General features: G+C 31.3%; 1 protein-coding gene across 2 annotated transcripts in view; it reads right to left on the bottom strand.

The window, feature by feature from the left end:
* Positions 1-1,563: 1,563 nt before the first annotated feature.
* Positions 1,564-20,701, bottom strand: part of LOC142324613 (superkiller complex protein 2-like) — a 154,020-nt gene continuing 134,882 nt past the window's right edge. Inside the window, exons 6-8 of one of the 2 annotated variants that reach the window (XR_012756347.1) lie at positions 18,980-19,034; positions 14,446-14,586; positions 10,941-11,098 (exon numbers count right to left, since the gene is read on the bottom strand). Coding sequence is in view for 1 of the 2 variants with exons in the window: in XM_075365468.1 (XP_075221583.1) it covers positions 18,996-19,034 (39 nt within the window). In the remaining variant the exon portion in view is untranslated. Of the gene's footprint in view, positions 1,682-10,940; positions 11,099-14,445; positions 14,587-18,979; positions 19,035-20,701 lie in introns of those variants that run through there. The other variant, XM_075365468.1, reaches the window with a different exon arrangement.

The raw sequence follows: 20,701 nt of genomic DNA, 5'->3' as shown, positions 1-20,701 counted from the left end.
CTTTCACCTGTTGTAGTGCAATTTCTACTTCTTCCAAAAGTTTAGACTTTTCAGCTTTCAGTTCAGCCTGTAATAAATCCAGCAGCTGCAGTTCAAGTAACATTTCTGAAGATGTGAATGTTAGACTATATTATAAACTAATCAGTATAGCATATTATACAGTATAACATGAATATATTTTAACAATGCACTCATCAATAAAATAAATATTAACAATTAATATACACAGTATGTCTGAAATCAAAATACAAATACAAATTTAAAGATAAACGAATTTACTCACATCAGCCCTCTAGATAGAACCCTTCTATAGTTATACACTTGTTGCAGTACCAGTAGAGCCTGTCAAATGCTCTGGAGAAATCACTTTGTGGGATTGCCTTCAACTGCTCAGTGCAAGCCTTTTGGGTGGCCGGAATGTCATCGAAAAAGGGGCCTTTCATCTTCAATTTGAGTTTCAGGAGTAAAAAATAGTCTGCTGGAGCCAAGTTGGGTTGGATAAGATGGTATTTTGGTTTGTGACGAAATAATGTGTTAAAACTGTTGCCATGTGTCCTAAGACATTGTTGTGCAAGAGAGTCCAACTGCCTGGATCCCGGTACTCGGGCTGCATTTGACAAATGTGACACATCAGGCATTTTATTACTTCCAAATTGAATTTAGAATTCATGGTTTGACCAGTTGGGACAGTTTGACCCGTTGTGCATGCACTTTTGCAACATTTTCATCATGAACAGCTGTTGACGGCCTCCCACTTCATTCATCATCATCCAACGACTATCTACCATCTTTAAACCGCTTCCAGTAAGTGTATGTTGTAGTACAAGATGTGGCTTCATCACCGAATGCTTACTGTAACATAGAATAAGATTCAACCAAAGATTTTTGAGGTCGAACACAAAATTTTACTGCACTTCCCTGTTCAATGTCACAGTCAATATAATTTGAGACTGGAGTGATGAAACGTGATTAAATTTTGTACACACACTTGACATCGTACTACATAGTTCCTTGGTTGTCCAAGAGATGCCGCTACGTGTATTGACTACAGAAATTTAGTTTGAAAACTTTTCAGACAAACTGTGTATACTTGTTTACCAAAAAATAAAATTAAAAAAGGCTTCATATCTGAAATCATAATCTTAACAGCCAATGTATAATAAAATTTCACCTTCAAATTAACATAAATAGAATCTAAAGTGAGACACCTGTTACATTTTCAACAAGATAAACTGAGGTAAATAAATACCTCAAACAACTAACACGCAATGAATATTGTGTTAGATATTCTACTTTCAAAAGCAATGCAGTATAATGAGAGCAGTAATTAGCGATTTAACTGCTTCAGGAAATTTGTTTACTTGAATCTTTTCTCAATTATAAAATAAAAATTCTGTACTGAAAAAAGTTGATTTCACCATAAGTAAATCTATCTCTGAATAAGATTAAATGCTTAATTGTTAGTAAACAACAAAATAGCAGTATTTTACTTTACTAACTAGGTATTTTTCAGTAGATAACAGATTTGTTTTTAATTGTGAATACTGATCATGAGAGACACTATTTACAAGTTGATTACGAAGCTCTGCTTCCAGGAGTTGAGCTGAAAGGTTATGTTGTACCATAGCAGCATTATCAGTTTCTAGTTGCTTGCATCTAGCCTCTAATTCTGTGACCTGTTCTGTAACAGAAAAAGTAACCTAAGAATAAAATTACTAACTGACATAACTTTATCTGAACACTTACAAATTATTAGCAATCACATTTATAGAGAATGAGACAAGTTATTAACAAATCTTATGCAGCTAATATACAAATAAATCTTATATAGTACAAACCTAATATAATTAAAATGAGAAAGATTGTTCTGTAGAAAATTTATGTGAATGAAAGTAAAAAAAATATATAGCTTCAACAAAGTTTTGAACTTTTATTTATTGTGTGTTAAATGAATTAATTTTTTTCTATAAAAAAAAAGCCAATAATAAAAACTACTCATAAAAACATCACATGCAGCTTCATAATGCTGAGAGATTCTCCACTGATGTTCATGAAAGAGGCAAATCATTCTGTAATTAATAACTTTCATGTAGAATTAAATGTACAAGCGTTGCAAATTAACTTCCAACTGTCTAAGCAACCGAAATCAAATTTTGTGTATTTTGCACTGCCCTACAAAAACTTCATTGATTCCAGGCTATATAGCCAAATTAACAAAAATAAAAATGTTTTATTCATTTTTTTAAAATGTACTCTACGCTTCCAGGAGAAGTAAACACCTAAGGTAACAAACTTTAGGCTCCGTGCCTCCCAGGCTTTCTAGTTGCCTTCAATTAATTAAATTAAAAATATTAAAGTTCAAAAATACATTCTTCCTTTAAATACAAGTAAAAAACTCAATAATGAAGTAAAAAATTTCATTTCAGACATACTTTCCTTCTACCAGACATCTAATTCTCTTCAATTACAAAAAAATTAAAATATTTTAAACATTCTTCCCAAACCACTCATGTTCAAGAGTAAAAAATTCTTAGAATTACAATTTGGCCATGAACTTCTAGCTTCTTTCAATTAACAAAAAAAGATTTCTACTATTAAAACAATTATTTTTTAAAAATTGAAGGCCGTAAAATCTTATGCGCTCCAAATATTTTGAACCAGGCATTTTTCATTCCCTATCCTTCTTAATATTCAACAATCTGAAATATTACAATGTATAAGCCTTCTAACTCATTCTATCCTTTATAGTCAATTAAAAGATTAAGTAGTATTACAGCACTGTAAAGCCTAACAATGAGTAGGAATAGGAACAAATAAATGAAAAGAAAAACACTGGTTAGCGTAACATAAATGAGAAATAATGAACAAACTGCAACAGTTATAGTTTGTTATCTACTGTAAAAAATTGTACCTAAATAATTGAAATTCTATGACGTACTAATTTTCTTCTTTTGGTTTTATGTTATTAAAATAAAAAAATACACAAATGAATGCTGTGTGATATGTAGAAAAATAAACTTACAAATATAATATATATAATATGAGTATATATAATATTAATATACTATTATTTTATTGAAATTAATCTTTTTAAGATTCATCTTATTTCTCTGTACTGTTAAATTATATATTTTAAATTCTACTAACAAACCACTTAGTATAAACAATTGTGATAAGGCACCTCAGTCATGATTGAATCCATATTATTAAATTGAACATTAAAATAAAAATACTAATAATATTAAAATGTTACAATATGCTGCATTATTAATATAAAACCACATGATGTAATGTTTGTTACAGAACTGTGACTGTGCTGTACCATGTGCACAAACCATGATTTTATTTTAATGATGCAGCAATAATATCAATATTAATAATATTATTAATATATCAATATTTTTAATATATTTATTTTAATGTGTAATTTAATAAAAAGAATTCAATCATGATTGAGGATGCAGGATCCTGTAAAAGTACTATCATGATAAAAGTAAGGTCTTATCTCAACTGTCTGTACTAGGTGGTTTATAGTAGTTTAATTTAAAATAATAATAATATAAATGAATAAATATTAAATATATAACATTCTTTTTATTTAAGGAATGTTCAATCTATTAAACTAAAGAAAAATGAATACCAAAATGTAGTTTTTTAACACTTTTATAATAAATAGCTATACAAAAATTGGTAAATGGATTAGTGGTGACATGTTTCCCAACACTCCCTTCTTGAATGCCTAATGACACTGAACTAACTGTTCTTCAGCAATATTTCAAAGGAAACGGTAGATAATGATAAACTAAAATAAACGTGTTATCTTATTCTCTTTTAAATTTTTATTTGGTGAGAAGCTGGATATGGACTGGGAATGATGAATCCCTTCTGTTCGGAAGATTAGAACTGTTTATGAGTTTGCTCTGCTGAGGTCTAATGCTGCACATTACTGCCTATCCAGCCACTTTGACTCTGGCTAATAATGGAACATTCATTGGGTGCAAAAGAAAAAAGTACTGAAAGAAATACAAAGGGATCAAATAGGATCTCCACAAGTGGAGGAAGAACAAAAAGAAAACATCCCCCTTGTTTACCAGAGTGAGAGAAGCATATGGCACTAAACGTAACTGCTTAGATGATAGAAGTCAAACTTCTGACGTAGATGATAGGAGGTCCAAGCAGGAAGAAAATTCATTCAAGGCATCTTATTTCCTATGGAAACTGTACAGACACACTAATTTTCTAAGTTGAAAAGAGTAATAGACTGATTTTATAAATAAAACCATGGCTTAAATTAAAAAACTGGAGCATGGTAAATTTTCTCTATTTCTCAGCTTGTATGTTCCATGGATGGCTGCATAACACTGCTGTGAATAAGGAAATTAAAATATGAATTGAGGAAATAACATCCTACAGTAAACCTGAGGAGAACAGAGATCTTGGACAGGAGAGTGCAAGAGTATTTGAAGAATGACTGCTGTTATTACGAGCTGCCAAAACTCTTTTAAATGGTGAACCTTTTGACATCCTGAATGTGCTCAGCATTCAGAATGTAATGCTGAATGCTCAGATAAAAATATCTGAGTGGAGCTTGTAAGTATTACCCTTCAGGAAAACTTATTACCATACTTCATCCATTACTGAAGATTGAAGATGTCAGAAAAGTCTTCTAGCATGTTAAGTTTATTCTTGGGGATAGGAAGAGTTACTTACAATATTCTCAAGAGAGTGGATAAAGAAATGAAAGTAGATAGAAGAAATCAAATCCTTCATGTAAACCTACACCACAACTATATAAAGAGTTCACTCTAGCCCTTAAAGATTTTCCCAGGCCAAATTAAGGGGGTTAGGAAATACATGGGATAAGTAGATACATACAGTTGAGTAAGAGTATAGTATAGGTATAGTTTAGTAAAGTATTATAGTGTAGTAAGGGTAGTATAATGTAGCAAGCTGACACATAATAACTTAGCATCAATATATACAATTTGATTAACAATACTAATTGATGTCTTTCACAAATACAACAACCACGTAAATAATCTCAAAAAATTTCTGATATTAGGAAGACAAACATAATTTTCAGTTCAGTTTATATTTCATCGGATACTAAGGATTGGCAATGAGAGAACTTGATCTGGTATGGTTTTCTGTGAATTGAAAAAGTCACTCATTTAACTTAAATTATCATGTTTATTGGCACCTGTTGTAAAGGTGAGCTGTTGCTAAATTTTCTTCTTATAAATAATTGTATACTCCTAATCTAGCACAAGTAGTACTATGTTGATTATGTTCTACCATTACACATATAAATGGTAGGTATTATTTCCAGAAAAATATCATACGACCAAATAAGTGCAAAATACAATTTTTGTAATTTATTTTACAAAGGAGGGAAACTTTTCAATTTCTATGGATAAGAGTGCCATATCATAAATATCATGTTACAATATATTTTAACGTGATTTATGATGTAACTTCCCTTACAAATTATTAAAACAGGTATTGTTTGTATCATATAACAAAATTAACTAATAGAAGTACTACAAAGTGGATTATGGCATGGAAAGATCATATTGATGGTAATATGTAAGCAGAAGTTTAATTTTATATACCTAGATTTCAACAATAATTGATTTTTTTTAAATATTCATATCATGCTAATTATGAAGTCAATTAAATTTGCTATAATTGAAGATTATTAGGAAAAGGGGTGACCCTATGTGTGTGTGTGTGTGTGTGTGTGTGTGTGTATGTATATATATATATATATATATATATATATATATATGATCATGATCATTGAGATTTTTACTTGCTCTAGAAGTAGAAGTTTTGAAAAGAATGTTTAGAACATCAAAATAACTTTTATATTTTGAAGGGTGGAGGAAATAAGTAATTATAAAGACCTTGATTGTGACAAGGATTCCTAACTTTTTTCTACATTCTTCAGGTTTTTATACTTATAAATGAAGTTGGTTAAAAAGTTAATATCACAATTTTTTTTTGTTATTGAAGGAATTTAAGAAACCTAAGAATACCTGGAATGACAAAAAGTCTCAAATAACAAGGTATGGGCTCTCTGGATGGCAAGAAGGTCTGAACCTCTTCTTTAATCTGTATTGTAATTATTTTCTGAAGGTATCATACATTTTTAAAAAAAGAACTGTTACCAATTTTACCATATTACCAATTTCAATTTTTGTTGATCTTAGAACATTAGTACCTACTAATTAATAGTCCTTTCATTTCTACTAGATACAAATTTTACATACATAGAATTTAGCTGAAGATTATAACATTATTACTGTAATAAAATTTTCATTCTTATCTTCCTTAGTAATCATTCTTTTTTAAGTGAATAATAAAACTGTTTCAAGTAAGATCTTCTTATAAACATTTAGAATACTTGCAAGGAAATAAAATTAATATGTGAATATTATTTATATAAAACAATTTTAAAAGACAAGATGAAAATTAATTTTTTTAATACATAATCCTCGATATAAGATTGTTAATTATACTCAGGACAATTTTTTATTTGGTACTCAGTATAAGTAGCTTTTCTACATGAGCAATAAGTCAATGCCAACAATTTTTTTTTTTAATCGCAAAAGCTACAACATTTAGAAGCAAAATGCAAAATTGTTATTTTTATTTGCAGATTGAATAATTCAAAGTTTTCATTGCTGTTTTAGATACCTCCGATTATTATTTCCCTCAAGTCCAAAGAGCTTATTGGTATACTAAACCTCATTGTTTGCCATCTTGTTGTCAGTTACTGGTGAAGTTTTAGCTTTTATTATTATTTCTTCAGAACTTGTGCAGGTATACTAGATAAGCATCAGTTATTGCTGTGTTTAGCATATCACACAGAAGATAGTGAGGTAAGGAATTTGTATTAAGGCCCCAGTTTTTATTTTTATATTTTTGATTAAGTGTCTTTTCTTTCTTAAAGAAGTATTCTCTGATGGTTTGGAATGGGTTGTAAGATTATTGTTACAAATCTATTTTGTTATGTTTTGTATGATACTGGAGTAATACTTCCATACAACAAAAAGAGACTTGTCCTAGTTTTATGACTGTTATATCTCTTATTTGTAAACTTTAGATGACAGTTTCCTCCTGAAATTTGCCAGGCATTTCCAACACAGCTGTTAATTTTTTCTTTCAAGTCTTTTAGTTAATGGTAAATTGGAGAACCAATTATTAGTAGTCGTAGCCTTTTATTGTTACCATTAATTCATCAACAAAATTTTTTGCTGCCTTTTTTGCAGCACTGTTCTTTTGCCTATATACAAAAAGCATTTATCACATAATTATACTGTTATCACATATTAGTATAATTTTCAGACCACATCTGTTTGGTTTGCTTTCACGAAGAGTCTAAATGAGCTTTTGTTCCAAATACCTATTAATATTTCATCAATGATAACACAAAAATTTGGTTTATAGTTTTGTTGAAGTTTTTAATGAAAATTCTCTACGCATTAGAAATTTTAGTTAATTTATCCATTTCCTTGCAAAGCTCTCTGGTAGTCTTCTCACTAAACCTCAAATAAACCAAATAAAAATAGAATCATCTTTTTCAGAATGTTGCTCTTATCTGTCCACAAAAAAATGTTGTGTTATCGCTGAGTGCAGCAACAAAAAGTAGAATTTCAAACTGCCAACTGGTGCAATTACTGTTGAACCTGGCCAAACAAGCAACATATTTTTTATATAGATCTTGTGACTTGCTGAATTCATAAGGTTAGTTTCCTAAAAATCATTTTTCCCTTCAAATGTTTTGACATCCACCATCACTGTCTCCCTTTGATTGCAAAATGGCTCATGTGATACAAGAGAAACATTTTTTACACACATTCATCCAGCTAATCTTTATCTGTAATTATTATTACGATGAAGGGTGCACATCAAAGAGGGCACGAGGGCAAAATTGGGGGCTTATACAGAGGATTATGTTATTACTATATAGCCTATGACATTTCAAACCACAGGGTTTTTCAAAATACCCTGAGGAACCTTATTCCTCAGGGAAGAAAAGGGTTCCTTCTTCTTACAAGTAAGCTTAAAACAGTGTACATATTTTTCAAATCAGTTTAGTAATTCTTGATATTACCCTGGACAAATATACAAATTCAGAATAGTAGGAGCCAGAAAATAACTACTGTTAAGAACTGGGTTAAGAAGAGAAGTTTTAAACATTACTCTCTCCTTAGTTTATGTTACCATCTTATAATTGGAACTAAGATGGTCTAAGAAGTAAGTATCTCAGAGGTCTGAATTTAGGTTCATTTATTGGTATGTTTAAAATTAGATGGACAATAAAGAAGTTGTAAGTATTTAAATCCGTAGGATTTTATAAAAATTTTCACCATTACTACTTTAGAGTCCACTCTCATTGCTTCATCTCCTCTGAAAATATTTTAGAGCAATTCTTAATTTTGAATGTATACCAGTTTGGAAGACTAGTGGAGTAGTCTTTATTCCGAAACCTGAAAAATACAGTCACACTAATCTTATAATATTTCAACTTACTTCTCCATCATTCTTTGTTTTAATGCTATTGGATGAGAAAGTGACAGAGAACTACATGTAGCTTTAAGTACTTCTCCAAAAATGTCAAGTGACAGCATTGCATCAGCTCACAGGAGGATTGAGGAGACAAGAAGTTGTTCTTGGAGCATTTCTTGATTTCAGAGGACATTCAATAACACCTACAACTCTACTTTGTGTGTGACCTGTGAGCATGGTGATATTATAATTTTAAGGTGGTTAAAGTCTCTGCAGTTTTGAAGGCTGCTCAGGTAAATTAATTCAGAAAGAAGGCAAAGATTTCAGCAGTTAAGGAATGTCACAGAATGAAATAGAACTGCCACTATCATAGATAATCTACTTGTTAATATTAATGTATACAGATGGTACACATAAGACTAAGTAGATGATCTTGATATTCAAGTTAAGAGTAGTTTACAAAGTACTTTACAAATAATGTTCTATACCTTTCACATTGAAACGAAAACTGTGGAATTTCCTTGAGGGAACTAGCTAGATCTTCTATGAGGTCAAATCTAGCTATTATTTTAGTATGAGACTGATCAGGCTTTCATGTACATAAATGTATTATCAAGGTGATGTGATCATGTTTGGCGTTAATAACTGCTTTGTTGGTAAATCCTGGGACTTTAGCCTAGGCTTGTACTAGTTTACAGTTAAAATATAGCTAATGTTTAAGGTAATCATTTGGTAGCATAAAACTCCTCAAGTAGTGACCAAGGAGAAGGAAGCACACCTAGTTATTACCTTGTCTTCTTATCTAGAAATTTTAAAAATAAACAAACAGTGCTCTCGAAATTCCACTGCTGAAAACTCACTTGACCTTAAGCATTTTTGCTGATACAAGAATGATTGCTTACAAAATATCTTGTTTTGAGCTTTGGAGAAATACAGTAGTCTTTCAGGCATATATTTGCTGATTTTATCAGCAAATGGATGCACTTGCCAATAGCTAGGCGATGGCAAGAGTTATATTAATAGATGTGTAATTTTATGTTCAGATTGTCAGGAAGCACTAAAGCTCTCAGTACAAACCAGTTTGGGTCTATACTGGTCTGGAATTGCCATAAGCAATTTTAGACCTTTCATCCATTAATGACGTAGAATTGCACTGAGTGCACAGCACACAGTCAAGCAGGAGGCTAATGTGAGGGCTGATTCCTTAAGACTAAGACCGTGGCTTTAGAAAGTTATAATTATCAGTTTCCTGTCTGGGCAAGGTAACTCAGATTTCATCTGAGAGTTACGGTACTTTATAGAGAAGTTATAGACTATACTCTGTAGAGAGTATACAGATTATTTCAATAGTCCAATGAAACCGCTTTCATAAAATGTGAGGGCCTTCAATATAAAATAAATTTGGTCTTTAGAGTTTTTCTTCTAGGCGTAGGGTCTGAGCTTGTAAGTTAAACTGCATTTTTTCGCTATGAAAATCGAATTGATGAATTTTACAAAAAACCTTTCATGCTGAGGTGGTCTATAAACCATTATCCACGAGTTAAGAGCGCCCATCCAGACCTTAGTTATAATTCATGTCTATTATCACAGATTGATGAAAGCCTACGTAACATTATGTTTTAAATGAAACAGTTTGTTTCCAAGCAAGGCAGCCCGTCACCTCTGTAAGTTTTCATTGATATACTTCTTGTATAAGACTAAGAACAAGTTCTCCTACAGCAGTAAGATATGAAACAGTATTTAATTCAGTGAATAAGGAAAAATAAAAACTACCTAATTCATCACAATCCCTTATGACAGTGAATTTTTATTTATTAGACACTAATAAATACAACCCAAAAAGAAACCCAATTATTTCAATAGGCTTTCTAGACACAACTGCATCCTGTGTTGTTCAACTTTAGTCATCAACAGATAGGTTTATGTAATGCAGATTCTACTTTTAACCTTGTTATTTTAAATCCTTAAAATTTCCATGATGCTATAACTTAACCCAAATGATCTTTTAATAAACAAAACCAAAAACTGTCACATCTCAAAATTCTTCTAGGAAGTCCTACATGTAATGTTTATTACCCCTCAGTATCCAAGTCAATAGTAACAAAGTGCAACCTGCAATGACTGCCATCAACTGTTAATAGCCTAAGGAATATAAATATTTTTAACTAATTTCAGCTATACTATAAATAAATGTAGAAATATTTATATAGTTTTTCAGTTACATTCTGTACTTCCTGATAACTTATTTAGAATCTTGCAAAAATTTCTTCAGAAACACTCATCTTATTAAAATTTTATATTTTTTTAGTTCACTTTATATGATTATCCTTACTTTTCACACCATTATTATCATTTATAAAGTAATAATTATTAATTAACTATAGTAATGAATGAATCAGTACCTTTTATTAATTTATACATGCGTTCAGTATGTTCAAATTTCAACTTTTCAACTTCTTCCTGCAACTGGCTTTCAGCTAACTTCTTTGAAATTTCTACAATCTTCAAAACATAACATCAGGTCTTTAAGTAATTATGAAAACAAAATATTTCACAAACACAACACGTTCTTTGAACTTGTTTCCTAAATAATACCAAAAATTAAATGAAACTACATGTTAAGAAAATTAAATTTATTATTCATAAAAGATGAAAGATTTCTATCTAATTATAACTTTTTTATTAAAAAAAAGCAACATAGAAAAAAAATTATCAATAAATTAATAAATCAGTAATTAATAATGGTACAACCAAGGTCTCAAGTTCATCAAAGAAATGAGGACTTCTCATATACTGAACTGAACCTTCGGCTGATGTGACAAATAGAGTAGCTGCTGGTACTAGTCTGATTGAAAGTTACAAGGGTCTAAATCACACAAAAAAAATTTTTATTAGCCACAGACATTTTCAGTTTTTAAATTATTAACTATAAACTTAATTTTAAGTTCAACTAATTTATCGACTATCTTGGTAATGATATACTGAAGAGAAATTTTAGGATTTTGCACTTATAACTAAGTTGTAATTGGCCAACAATTGGAAAATGTACTTTACTTATATATTTTTTTCTTTAACTTTATGTTATCCTATCTTTACAGAGTTGTAAGAGGCAGGTACACATGTAAGGTGTTTATCCTGAGTTCATACCCACTGATTATGACATTCCATGAGCTACATTTTGGGGTCTTGTTTGTTGAAAAGCTTATCACTAGAATCAATTTTATATGATGATATCATTACTTTGGTGGCACTACTTGAATTTAAAAATATTCAATTTTTCAATTTAATTCTCACAAAAAGGCTAAATGGTGATATCTTTTTGCACGTTTTTGAATGAGAATAACACTCAACTGACTCTGAGTTTGAAAATACGAGGGTTGTCTGAAACGTTTTGAGCCTCAACATGAAGATGGCAGCACTTATCAACAAAGGTCAGGAAATGTATTCACGCATATATTGAAAGGTACACACTAAAATCTCAATCATTTTGGACACTCAGTTTTTGTTTGATAATTGTTTGAGTAAGTCATTGTGAGTGTTTTTGTGAAAATGGAAAAATCTCATACCGTGCCAAGATTACATTACTTGCATTTGAAAGGCAATATTACGCCTATGCAAATTAAAACTGTGTTGGACATGGTCCCATCATCTGCTGCTATGAAAAGATGGGCAGCTGAATTTTAATATGGTCATACCGGCTTGGTTGATGATGAGTGTTCAGGGCGGCCAAAAACTGTAACCACCACCGACATCATCGAAAAAGTTCACCAAATGGTACTGGATGACCAACAAATTAAGGTTAGAGAGATAGCAGAGGCTATGGGCATTTGAAAGAACTTGTTTTTCATATACCGAGTGACAGATTTGGTATGCGTAAGCTATTCATGCATCGGGTGCTGCATTTGCTTACTTTGGACCAAAAATGCATTCAAATGAACATTTCCAAGGCCTTGCTGGAGCAGTTTAAGCAAAATGAGTCATATTTTTTGCGCCGATTCATAACTATAGATGAACTGTGGATCACCACAACATTCCTAAAATGAAACAATAGTCAAAACAGTGGACTGTCAAGGGTGAACCTGCTCTGAAAAAGGCGAAGACGGTTCCATCGGCCAGGAAGGTGATGTCGACTGTTTTTTTGGGTTAGTAACAGAATTTTGTTTATTGATTATCTTCAAAAAGGTAAAACAATAATGGGACAGTATTATGCATCATTACTTGACAAGCTGAAGGCAGAAATTACAAAAAAACTACCACACTTGAAGAAGAAAGTGCTTTTCCATCAGGACAATATGTCTGCTGACACTTTGACGGTCGCCGTGGCTAAAATTCATGAACTGCACTTTGAATTGGTTGACCGCTCATCGTATTTCACCAAATCTGGACTCAAGCAACTTTTTCTTGTTTCCTAACCTTAAAGTTTCGTTTGGAGGAAAGAGCTTTTCATTGGATGAGGATTTTATCGTATGTAAACGCCTATTTTGCGAAGAAAGACGCCAGCTACTATTTAGAAGGGTTAAAGAGGTTAGAGTATCGCTGTAAAAACAGTATCGACTTGAAAGGAGACTTTGTTGAAAAATTAAAGTATATTTGACAGAAAAAATACGTACATCTTTCTATGTTAGGCTCAAAACTTTTCAGACAACCCTCGTATGCAACAGTAACTTGGGTAGCATTAGGTCACTGAGTTTTCATTTTGATCTGATTTGGATTGGAATTACATATTGGGTATATATGTGCTAAACTTTCCAAGGCTCTTTTGTGTTAAAAAAATTACAGAATATAGTAAACACTCTTTGTATATCTTATAATTCATTTTAGAGCTTTTTGATTAAAGGTATTTAAGTTTGGGGGTCATTCATTCCATATTTATAATGTATTGAGATATTAAAAGTAGAGCAAAATTTTTCTGTACAAGACACAAAGAGAGCATATAGTATAGTATATTACTGTTTAGTGAATTAACATATAAAAATAATAATTAACTTATAGATATAATAAAATGTATATAAAATCAAATATGGATAGTATTTTCAAGGATGAGTATCCATACTGATAATTCAAGACATAAATTTGCTATCTATAGGTCTTTTAATTGTCATAAATTAAAGAAAAATAGTTTGTATACAAATAAGGTAAATTTAGCTGTTCTGTTTAAACAAGGCAGGTTTCAGACAAAATATTCAAATGTATAAATATCTTGTAAATAACCCATTTTCTATTAAATTTTGTTTTTAATATAATGCAGACTTGCAATTTTTTTAAATTCCTTTGCACTCTTTTAATCTTTTAAGAGATAAATACAAGAGAGCTTATTTGTTTCTCAAATTGTACCTGGGTGAGAGCATAAAGCTTAGTAGAATGAAACACTTGTACCTAGTGCATATAAGTGTTTTTAATAACTTCATAGGATATCATATTTTTATTTTGAAAACTAAGACTTTTCAAAACTCTTCATAACTCTTTGTTTTTACATTAAATGTATTTTTTTTTTTACATTATATTTCTTTGAACCCTACATATCCATAATTAATGTGATAGTAAAATCACAGATATACATAAGTACAGCCCATATACACATTATTGTGAAACATACAACACATTACAAAGAAATTATAAACAAATTGGTTATGAAAGTGATGGAATAGGTGTTTAGTAAGATTGTACAGCAAAAAATATTCAATAAGTTAGTCTTATTGTAAACTTTTACAGATGTTTGCAGCTACTGAATTATCAAAACTTTCAATAGTTCCCTTTATTAGAACTGATGTCATTTTTTTTTTTTTTTTTTTATTTAAACAGGTTTTTGAAGTCACCAAATAAAAAACGTTAAAATGTACCTTAAAAGCTTAAAAAGTCATTTTGAAAGAATAGCTCTATCATAGCAAAATTATTGTTAAAATTAATTGTGATATAATTACTACATATTACCAAAGCAGCTAACTGATTAACAAGATTTCTATGTTTGACAGTAAGCTGATTCATTTCATTCTTGACAGATTCAAACTCAGTAATTGGTACTGAATCTTGCAGGTTGTTCTCAGCAATTTTAAGTTCAGAAGCCAGCAGGTCCTATAAATAATAAATGTTATTATAAAATAATTACTTATGTAACAAGCAATAACATTAAAAAAAACAGTAAAATTAAGTTAATTGCAAGTGGCCTAAATGCAAATAATCAGTAAATCAAAAAATTTTTAAATAAATTAATAATTATAGTTTGCAGTACATATATAACTGAAATATACAATTAATGTATTCAAATATTTCATGATATATTTAAATTAATTTGGACAGATATTTTTTTCCTTCTTCTATCTTCATTTTGTACAGTGATGCTTAGATATCAGCATTTTATATACGGAATATTAATAAAAAAGTAAACTAGAGTAGGATATATAAAACTCAATTATGAAAATTTATCTTGGAAGTTTATTTATTATTCTGACCAGCAATTACTCATTACTTCAATGACAAATGTTTTCTTGATTATAATTTTTCCTGGTTGTCAGTATTGCAGTTCTGACAACCAATGGTTATATTTAAGACTGTGGAATTTTTTAAAAATTTTTAATAAAAATTAAATTATAACACAGTGTCAAAATGGATATGACTTAACAAGATTTCTGTACAGGCTCAGGAAGTAAGGTCTAGCAAAAATAGTTTTTCAATAAAAATTAACGCAAAAAACTTAGAAAAAAATACTGTTTTCAAAAAAATTAAAACAAAAATAACTTGTTAATTTTAAACAAATCAAATATAACTGAAAATTTTCCTTCAAAGATATTTTTAGTTATTCAATGCAAAATCATTGTCCTATAATATGCTGCCTCCATACTATAAAGATATTATTTAAATACACCTCTCAAGGAATTGTAGGTGAGATGCATACCCAATACTAGGATAAGGCCGGCCTTGAAGCAGTCCTTTGAAAGGTTTTTCTCATTTGACAGTCCTATGGGCAACAGGGAAATTCAGTGTTTTCCTCATTCATTCTTTTCCTTTATCCTTGATCCACTTATTCTTTATGATCTTCTATAGGTTTTGGATTAACAATCATGGTATAATATACCACAAATCATAGGACTTTTAAGGGCAGTCTCTTGTATATTTATGGTTGGTCAGGGAATTCTACCAATAAACCAAGTTAGACTTAGTTTCAGCTCAGTTTGATTTGGTGGCAAATAAAATGAATCTGATCCAATGAGAATTTATCACCTAATAAAACATACAGAAATTTCACATATGTGCAAAGTGAATATAATTTCACATATTTTTTATCATTATTGAGAATTCTACCCACACAATTGCAAATATTACATCTACCTGAGAAGCACAATGGGACAGTTTTATCCATGTTTAAAGTACAATCTATTAAATGTATAATGTTTAAACTTTTAACAAACAATTTTCAAATCCTTAAAATAATTATCTTCATGCTAGATACAGTTGTGTTACCAGTGAAAATGGTTACCAATAAATGGTCAAGATTCCAAATTAAATTATTGATAAATAATAATAAGAACAAGGGACAAAAGACAATCTGTCATTAATACAGGGTGTTTCATAATGTTCTTAGGAGTTACAAAAATTCAGTACAAAAAAAGTATTTCACTTCCCTAAATGAAAGTTGTACAAGGTGATGCAGGGACTCAAACAGTTTTTGTTAAAATCTATAAATGTTCAATATGTGCTCCTCTGGTGACACGGCACACATCAACACGAAAGTCTAGCTCTTGCCAAACTCGTTCTAACATGTCATTTTCGATAAGAGTTGATTGCGTTGATTATGCAATCCTTTCGCTCAGCGATATCGTGCAGCATTGGTGGGATAAACACCTTACCTTTCATGTATCCCCAGAGAAAGAAATCACATGGCGTGAGGTCTGATGATCTTGGTGGTTACAGCATAATGTGTTGGTCTTCTTCAGATGCACGTCCTATCCAGTGCCGAGGTAATGTTGTGTTAAGGTACTGTCAAACCTTGTTATGAAAACGGGGAGGACAACCATCTTGCTGGAAAATGAAGTCGTTGAGTAGCTGAGGCATAAGCCATAATTGTAACATATCCAGGTATATCATGCCGGTTACTGTGGTTTCCATAAAAAATAACAGCCCATACACTACCTCACGAGAGATCGCACAAAACACATTTACTTTCGGAGAATCCTGAATGTGTTCCACATAAGCGTGTGGGTTTTCAGTTCCCCAAACTCACATGTTATGACGGTTTACTTTGCAGCTAATATGGAAAGTAGCTTCATCGCTGAAAATTATCTTGTTTAGAAAACCTTCATCTAACAACATCTTTTCCTGTAACTAAACAAAAACTGAGCCTATGTGTTTTATCTCCAACAAAAAGACTATTTATTTGAAGACGGTACGGTTTGCATAATAAACGTTTACGGAGAACTCTCCACACTGTTGTTTTCGGAATTCCTAATTCTCTGCCTGCAGCCGCAGTCGATTTTGACGGGCTGCGAATGAAACGTGCACGTACACGTTTGACATTGACTTCTGAGGTTGATGGACGACCAGTTGATTTTCGCTTGCAGAAGCAACCACTTTCACTGAATTATTTATACCATGCACGAATTGAATTGTCACTTGATGGCCCCCTTATGAAATTTCAACCGAAACGCACGTTGCACAGAAATTTGCACCGACTTTGACAAGTGAAATTCTAACACACAAAACGACTTCTTGCTTCCCATGGCAACCGTTTTCTCTACTGTTGACGCCTAACGAGCAAATAGTTTACTAACTGCCTAGTATATGTGGAAAAACCTATTTGAAGTACTCTTTCGTACAGTACTTGTTTTATTCTTATGAATGAAATAGCTTTTTGTTAATGAATTTTCGAAACTCAGAAGAACATTATGAAACGCCCTGTACAATACACATAATAGTAGAACTAAACAATCTGATGTGGATAAAACATAACTTCCTTGTATGCCTATTAAATTACATATACACATTTTTTTTTTAAAATGAAAAGTAAATAAAATTTTATTTCATTAATGACTTCTATTTTTTAAATTTTTTTTATTGAATTACTATTATTTAAATGAAGAGGTATTGCGACAAATAGATGAAGAAAGGAGCATTTGGAAAAATATAGTTAAAAGAAGAGACAGACTTATAGGCTACATACTAAGGCATCCTGGAATAGTCGCTTTAATATTGGAGGGACAGGTAGAAGGAAAAAATTGTGTAGGCAGGCCACGTTTGGAATATGTAAAACAAATTGTTAGGGATGTAGGATGTAGAGGGTATACTGAAATGAAACGACTAGCACTAGATACGGAATCTTGGAGCTGCATCAAACCAGTCAAATGACTGAAGACAAAAAAAAAAAAAAATTTATCATAAAATTTGTTTACAATCAGGGGTTAATAATTATTAATAAATCAATATATTTAAATTAAAAAAAAAAAGTTAAAAAAAAAAGTTAAAAAAAAAGGGAGATAAGCCTTCCCCTTGTAAGATCCAAATATTTCATTAATTAAACTTTTATTTGGCTATAGCTCTGAAACCAATGAAAATAAGTACCACTTATGATATATCATTGAAAAATTCTCAATGAGGGCTTATTACTACAATTAAGAAAAAGTCAAAAATTCAAATTCAAACACTTTTTGTCCAGTCAATTGCAATCAAAATGGGAGGTGCATAACCAGATGTTACAATAGTCCTAAATCCAAAATTTCAACATCCTATAGCTAATCGTTTTTGAGTTATGTGAGATACATATGTATGTACAATGTCACACCGAAATTTGTCAAAATGGATTCAGGGATGGTCAAAGTGGATATTTCTGTTGAAATCTGAAAAACTGAAATTTTTTACGATCACAATACTTCCTTTACTTCGTACAAGGAAGTTAAAAAGAAAAAAAAATGCTTATTGTTGAAACCGGGTATAAGACAATTTTTTTTAAATATTTAAACACAAACATCAACAAACCAATAAATTAATGAAATTTAATCTCTTGTTCATGATGATCCAATATAATTCAAATGAAATGATTACAAATCTATTACTTATACAAATAGTGGTGTCTGTGACTATCTTACCGTTCTTACTTTCTTTAAATGTTTAGCCTCTGGAACCACCGAAAGGTGTTACTTCAGAGTATGATAAATATGAATGTAAATGAACTATGTATCTTGCTCAGACTCAGGTCAACCATTCCTGAGATGTGTGGTGTTAATTGAAACCCAACCACCAAAGAACACCGATATCCATGATCCAGTATTCAAATCTGTATAAAAATACCTGCCTTAATTAGGATTTGAATCTTAGAACTCTTGACTTCAAAATCAGTTGTGTGTGACAAGTTCACCACTAGACCAACTCTGTGTTTTGTGATTATCTTACCTAAGGCACTTTAACGTAAAAGTAATAATAATAATAACAGTAAAAATAATACTAAAGTTGTGAATTAAAACAATAAAACACTTACATCAACAAACAGTGATTTATGAAAAATAAATGCTGTTGTTATGATGGTACCCTATCTGTAAAAAAAAAATTATTTTAGTATGTTATTGAAATAGGGTAATATATTTTACAAAACTGTTAAAAACAATGTTTTTAATAATTCACATAGGCAAATAAATGCAATACCCTAATAAAAAGCAAGGAACTTGCAACATTCAGTAATAATTTCATTATTTTTATTTTCAAAATGCTAGATATCAGTGTACATTTCCAAACTATTGCAAAAGATCCACTGGTATTTATACACTGCATTGGTATTAAAAGAATGCAGGTGATTGCATCACCTGCAATATTCAGTTTCAAGTTCAAATAAGATGCAATTGTTTTTATTTAGAAATAATGTTAACACGGCTAGCTGCTACTTTTAATATTAGGATTCTAACAAACTAATGAATGAGAAAGTCAATATAATGGCACTTAAAACTGCAGACTTGAATTTGTCACAGCAAGGAAGTATTAAAATAGATAATGTTTCAGTACACATATATGAGGTGTGATAAAAAAATACGGTGAATAATTTTTTATTAAAAAAAGTAATAAGGTTACATAGAATTTGATTTAATCTCCTTCAAAGTACTGTCCTTGACTAGCAATGCACTTATCCATGACTGGAGGCATTTCTGGAAGGCGTCTTTCGGAAGGGCTTTCAGCTGCTCGGTCGTGGCCCTCTCAATGACAGCAATGTTGTCAAAACGTTTTCCTTTAAGCACAGTTTTAATTTTTGGGAAGAGCCAAAAGTCGCATGGTGCTAAATCTGGCGAGTATGGCGGATGTGGACAGACAGGAACACTTTTTTCGGCCAAAAACTCACGAATGAGAAGCGAGGTGTGACATGGCACGTTGTCGTGGTGAAGAAGGAAGCCAGCCATTGGTCCATTTTTCTGGTCGCTTTCTTCGTATGTCGTTTCGCAAACGTTGCAGTACACCCTTATAAAATTCAGAGTTTACAGTTGTTCCCCTTGGAACGAACTCTTATCGCACTATGCCCTCACTATCGAAAAAAACAACGAGCATGACCTTGATGTTGGATTTTGACTGACGTTCGACATTAGTTAAAATGCTTTGAACGGATCCGTACGAGATGTTAAGGTCTTCCGATAGCTCTCGAATAGTCATTCGCCTGTTTGAACAAACCATTTTTTCCACTTTTTGCACATTTTCAACTGAGGTCCCGCACGCTGCTTGTCTTCAACAGACTCATTTCCGTTTTTTAATCGGTCATACCACTTGTACACAGTCTTCAGAGTTACCACATTATCACTGTACACCGATTCTAAAATTTCATGAGCTTCTTTGGCACTCTTTTGCAACTTAAAACAAAACTTAATGTTAATGCGTTGTTCAAAATCCATGTTGCGCGACAGACACGATAAACACAACCTCACTCTAGCGGCTCTGGCAGCTGACTGGTAACCCCGAACGTGTTACAACTTGTCCCTGGCTGTCTCAGTTGATCATGCTATTGGACAAATTACAGCATATGGATATAGCGTCGGCAGTTGCCGCTATAAAAATTCATTCACCGTATTTTTTTATCACACCTCGTACATGTATAAAGTACATGAGATATAAGACACATTAAGACACATACATACAGGTAATGAATGTAAATATATAACTTGACAATATATATATATTGTAAAGTTGCATGCATTTTAATATTATAAACAAGTGATTCCCCAAG

The sequence above is a fragment of the Lycorma delicatula genome, chromosome 5 (genome assembly GCF_047948215.1).
Source record: "Lycorma delicatula isolate Av1 chromosome 5, ASM4794821v1, whole genome shotgun sequence".
Lineage (NCBI taxonomy): Eukaryota > Metazoa > Arthropoda > Insecta > Hemiptera > Fulgoridae > Lycorma > Lycorma delicatula.
The sequence above is the reverse complement of the archived record's forward strand: the minus strand, read 5'-3'. Positions and strand labels throughout refer to the sequence as shown.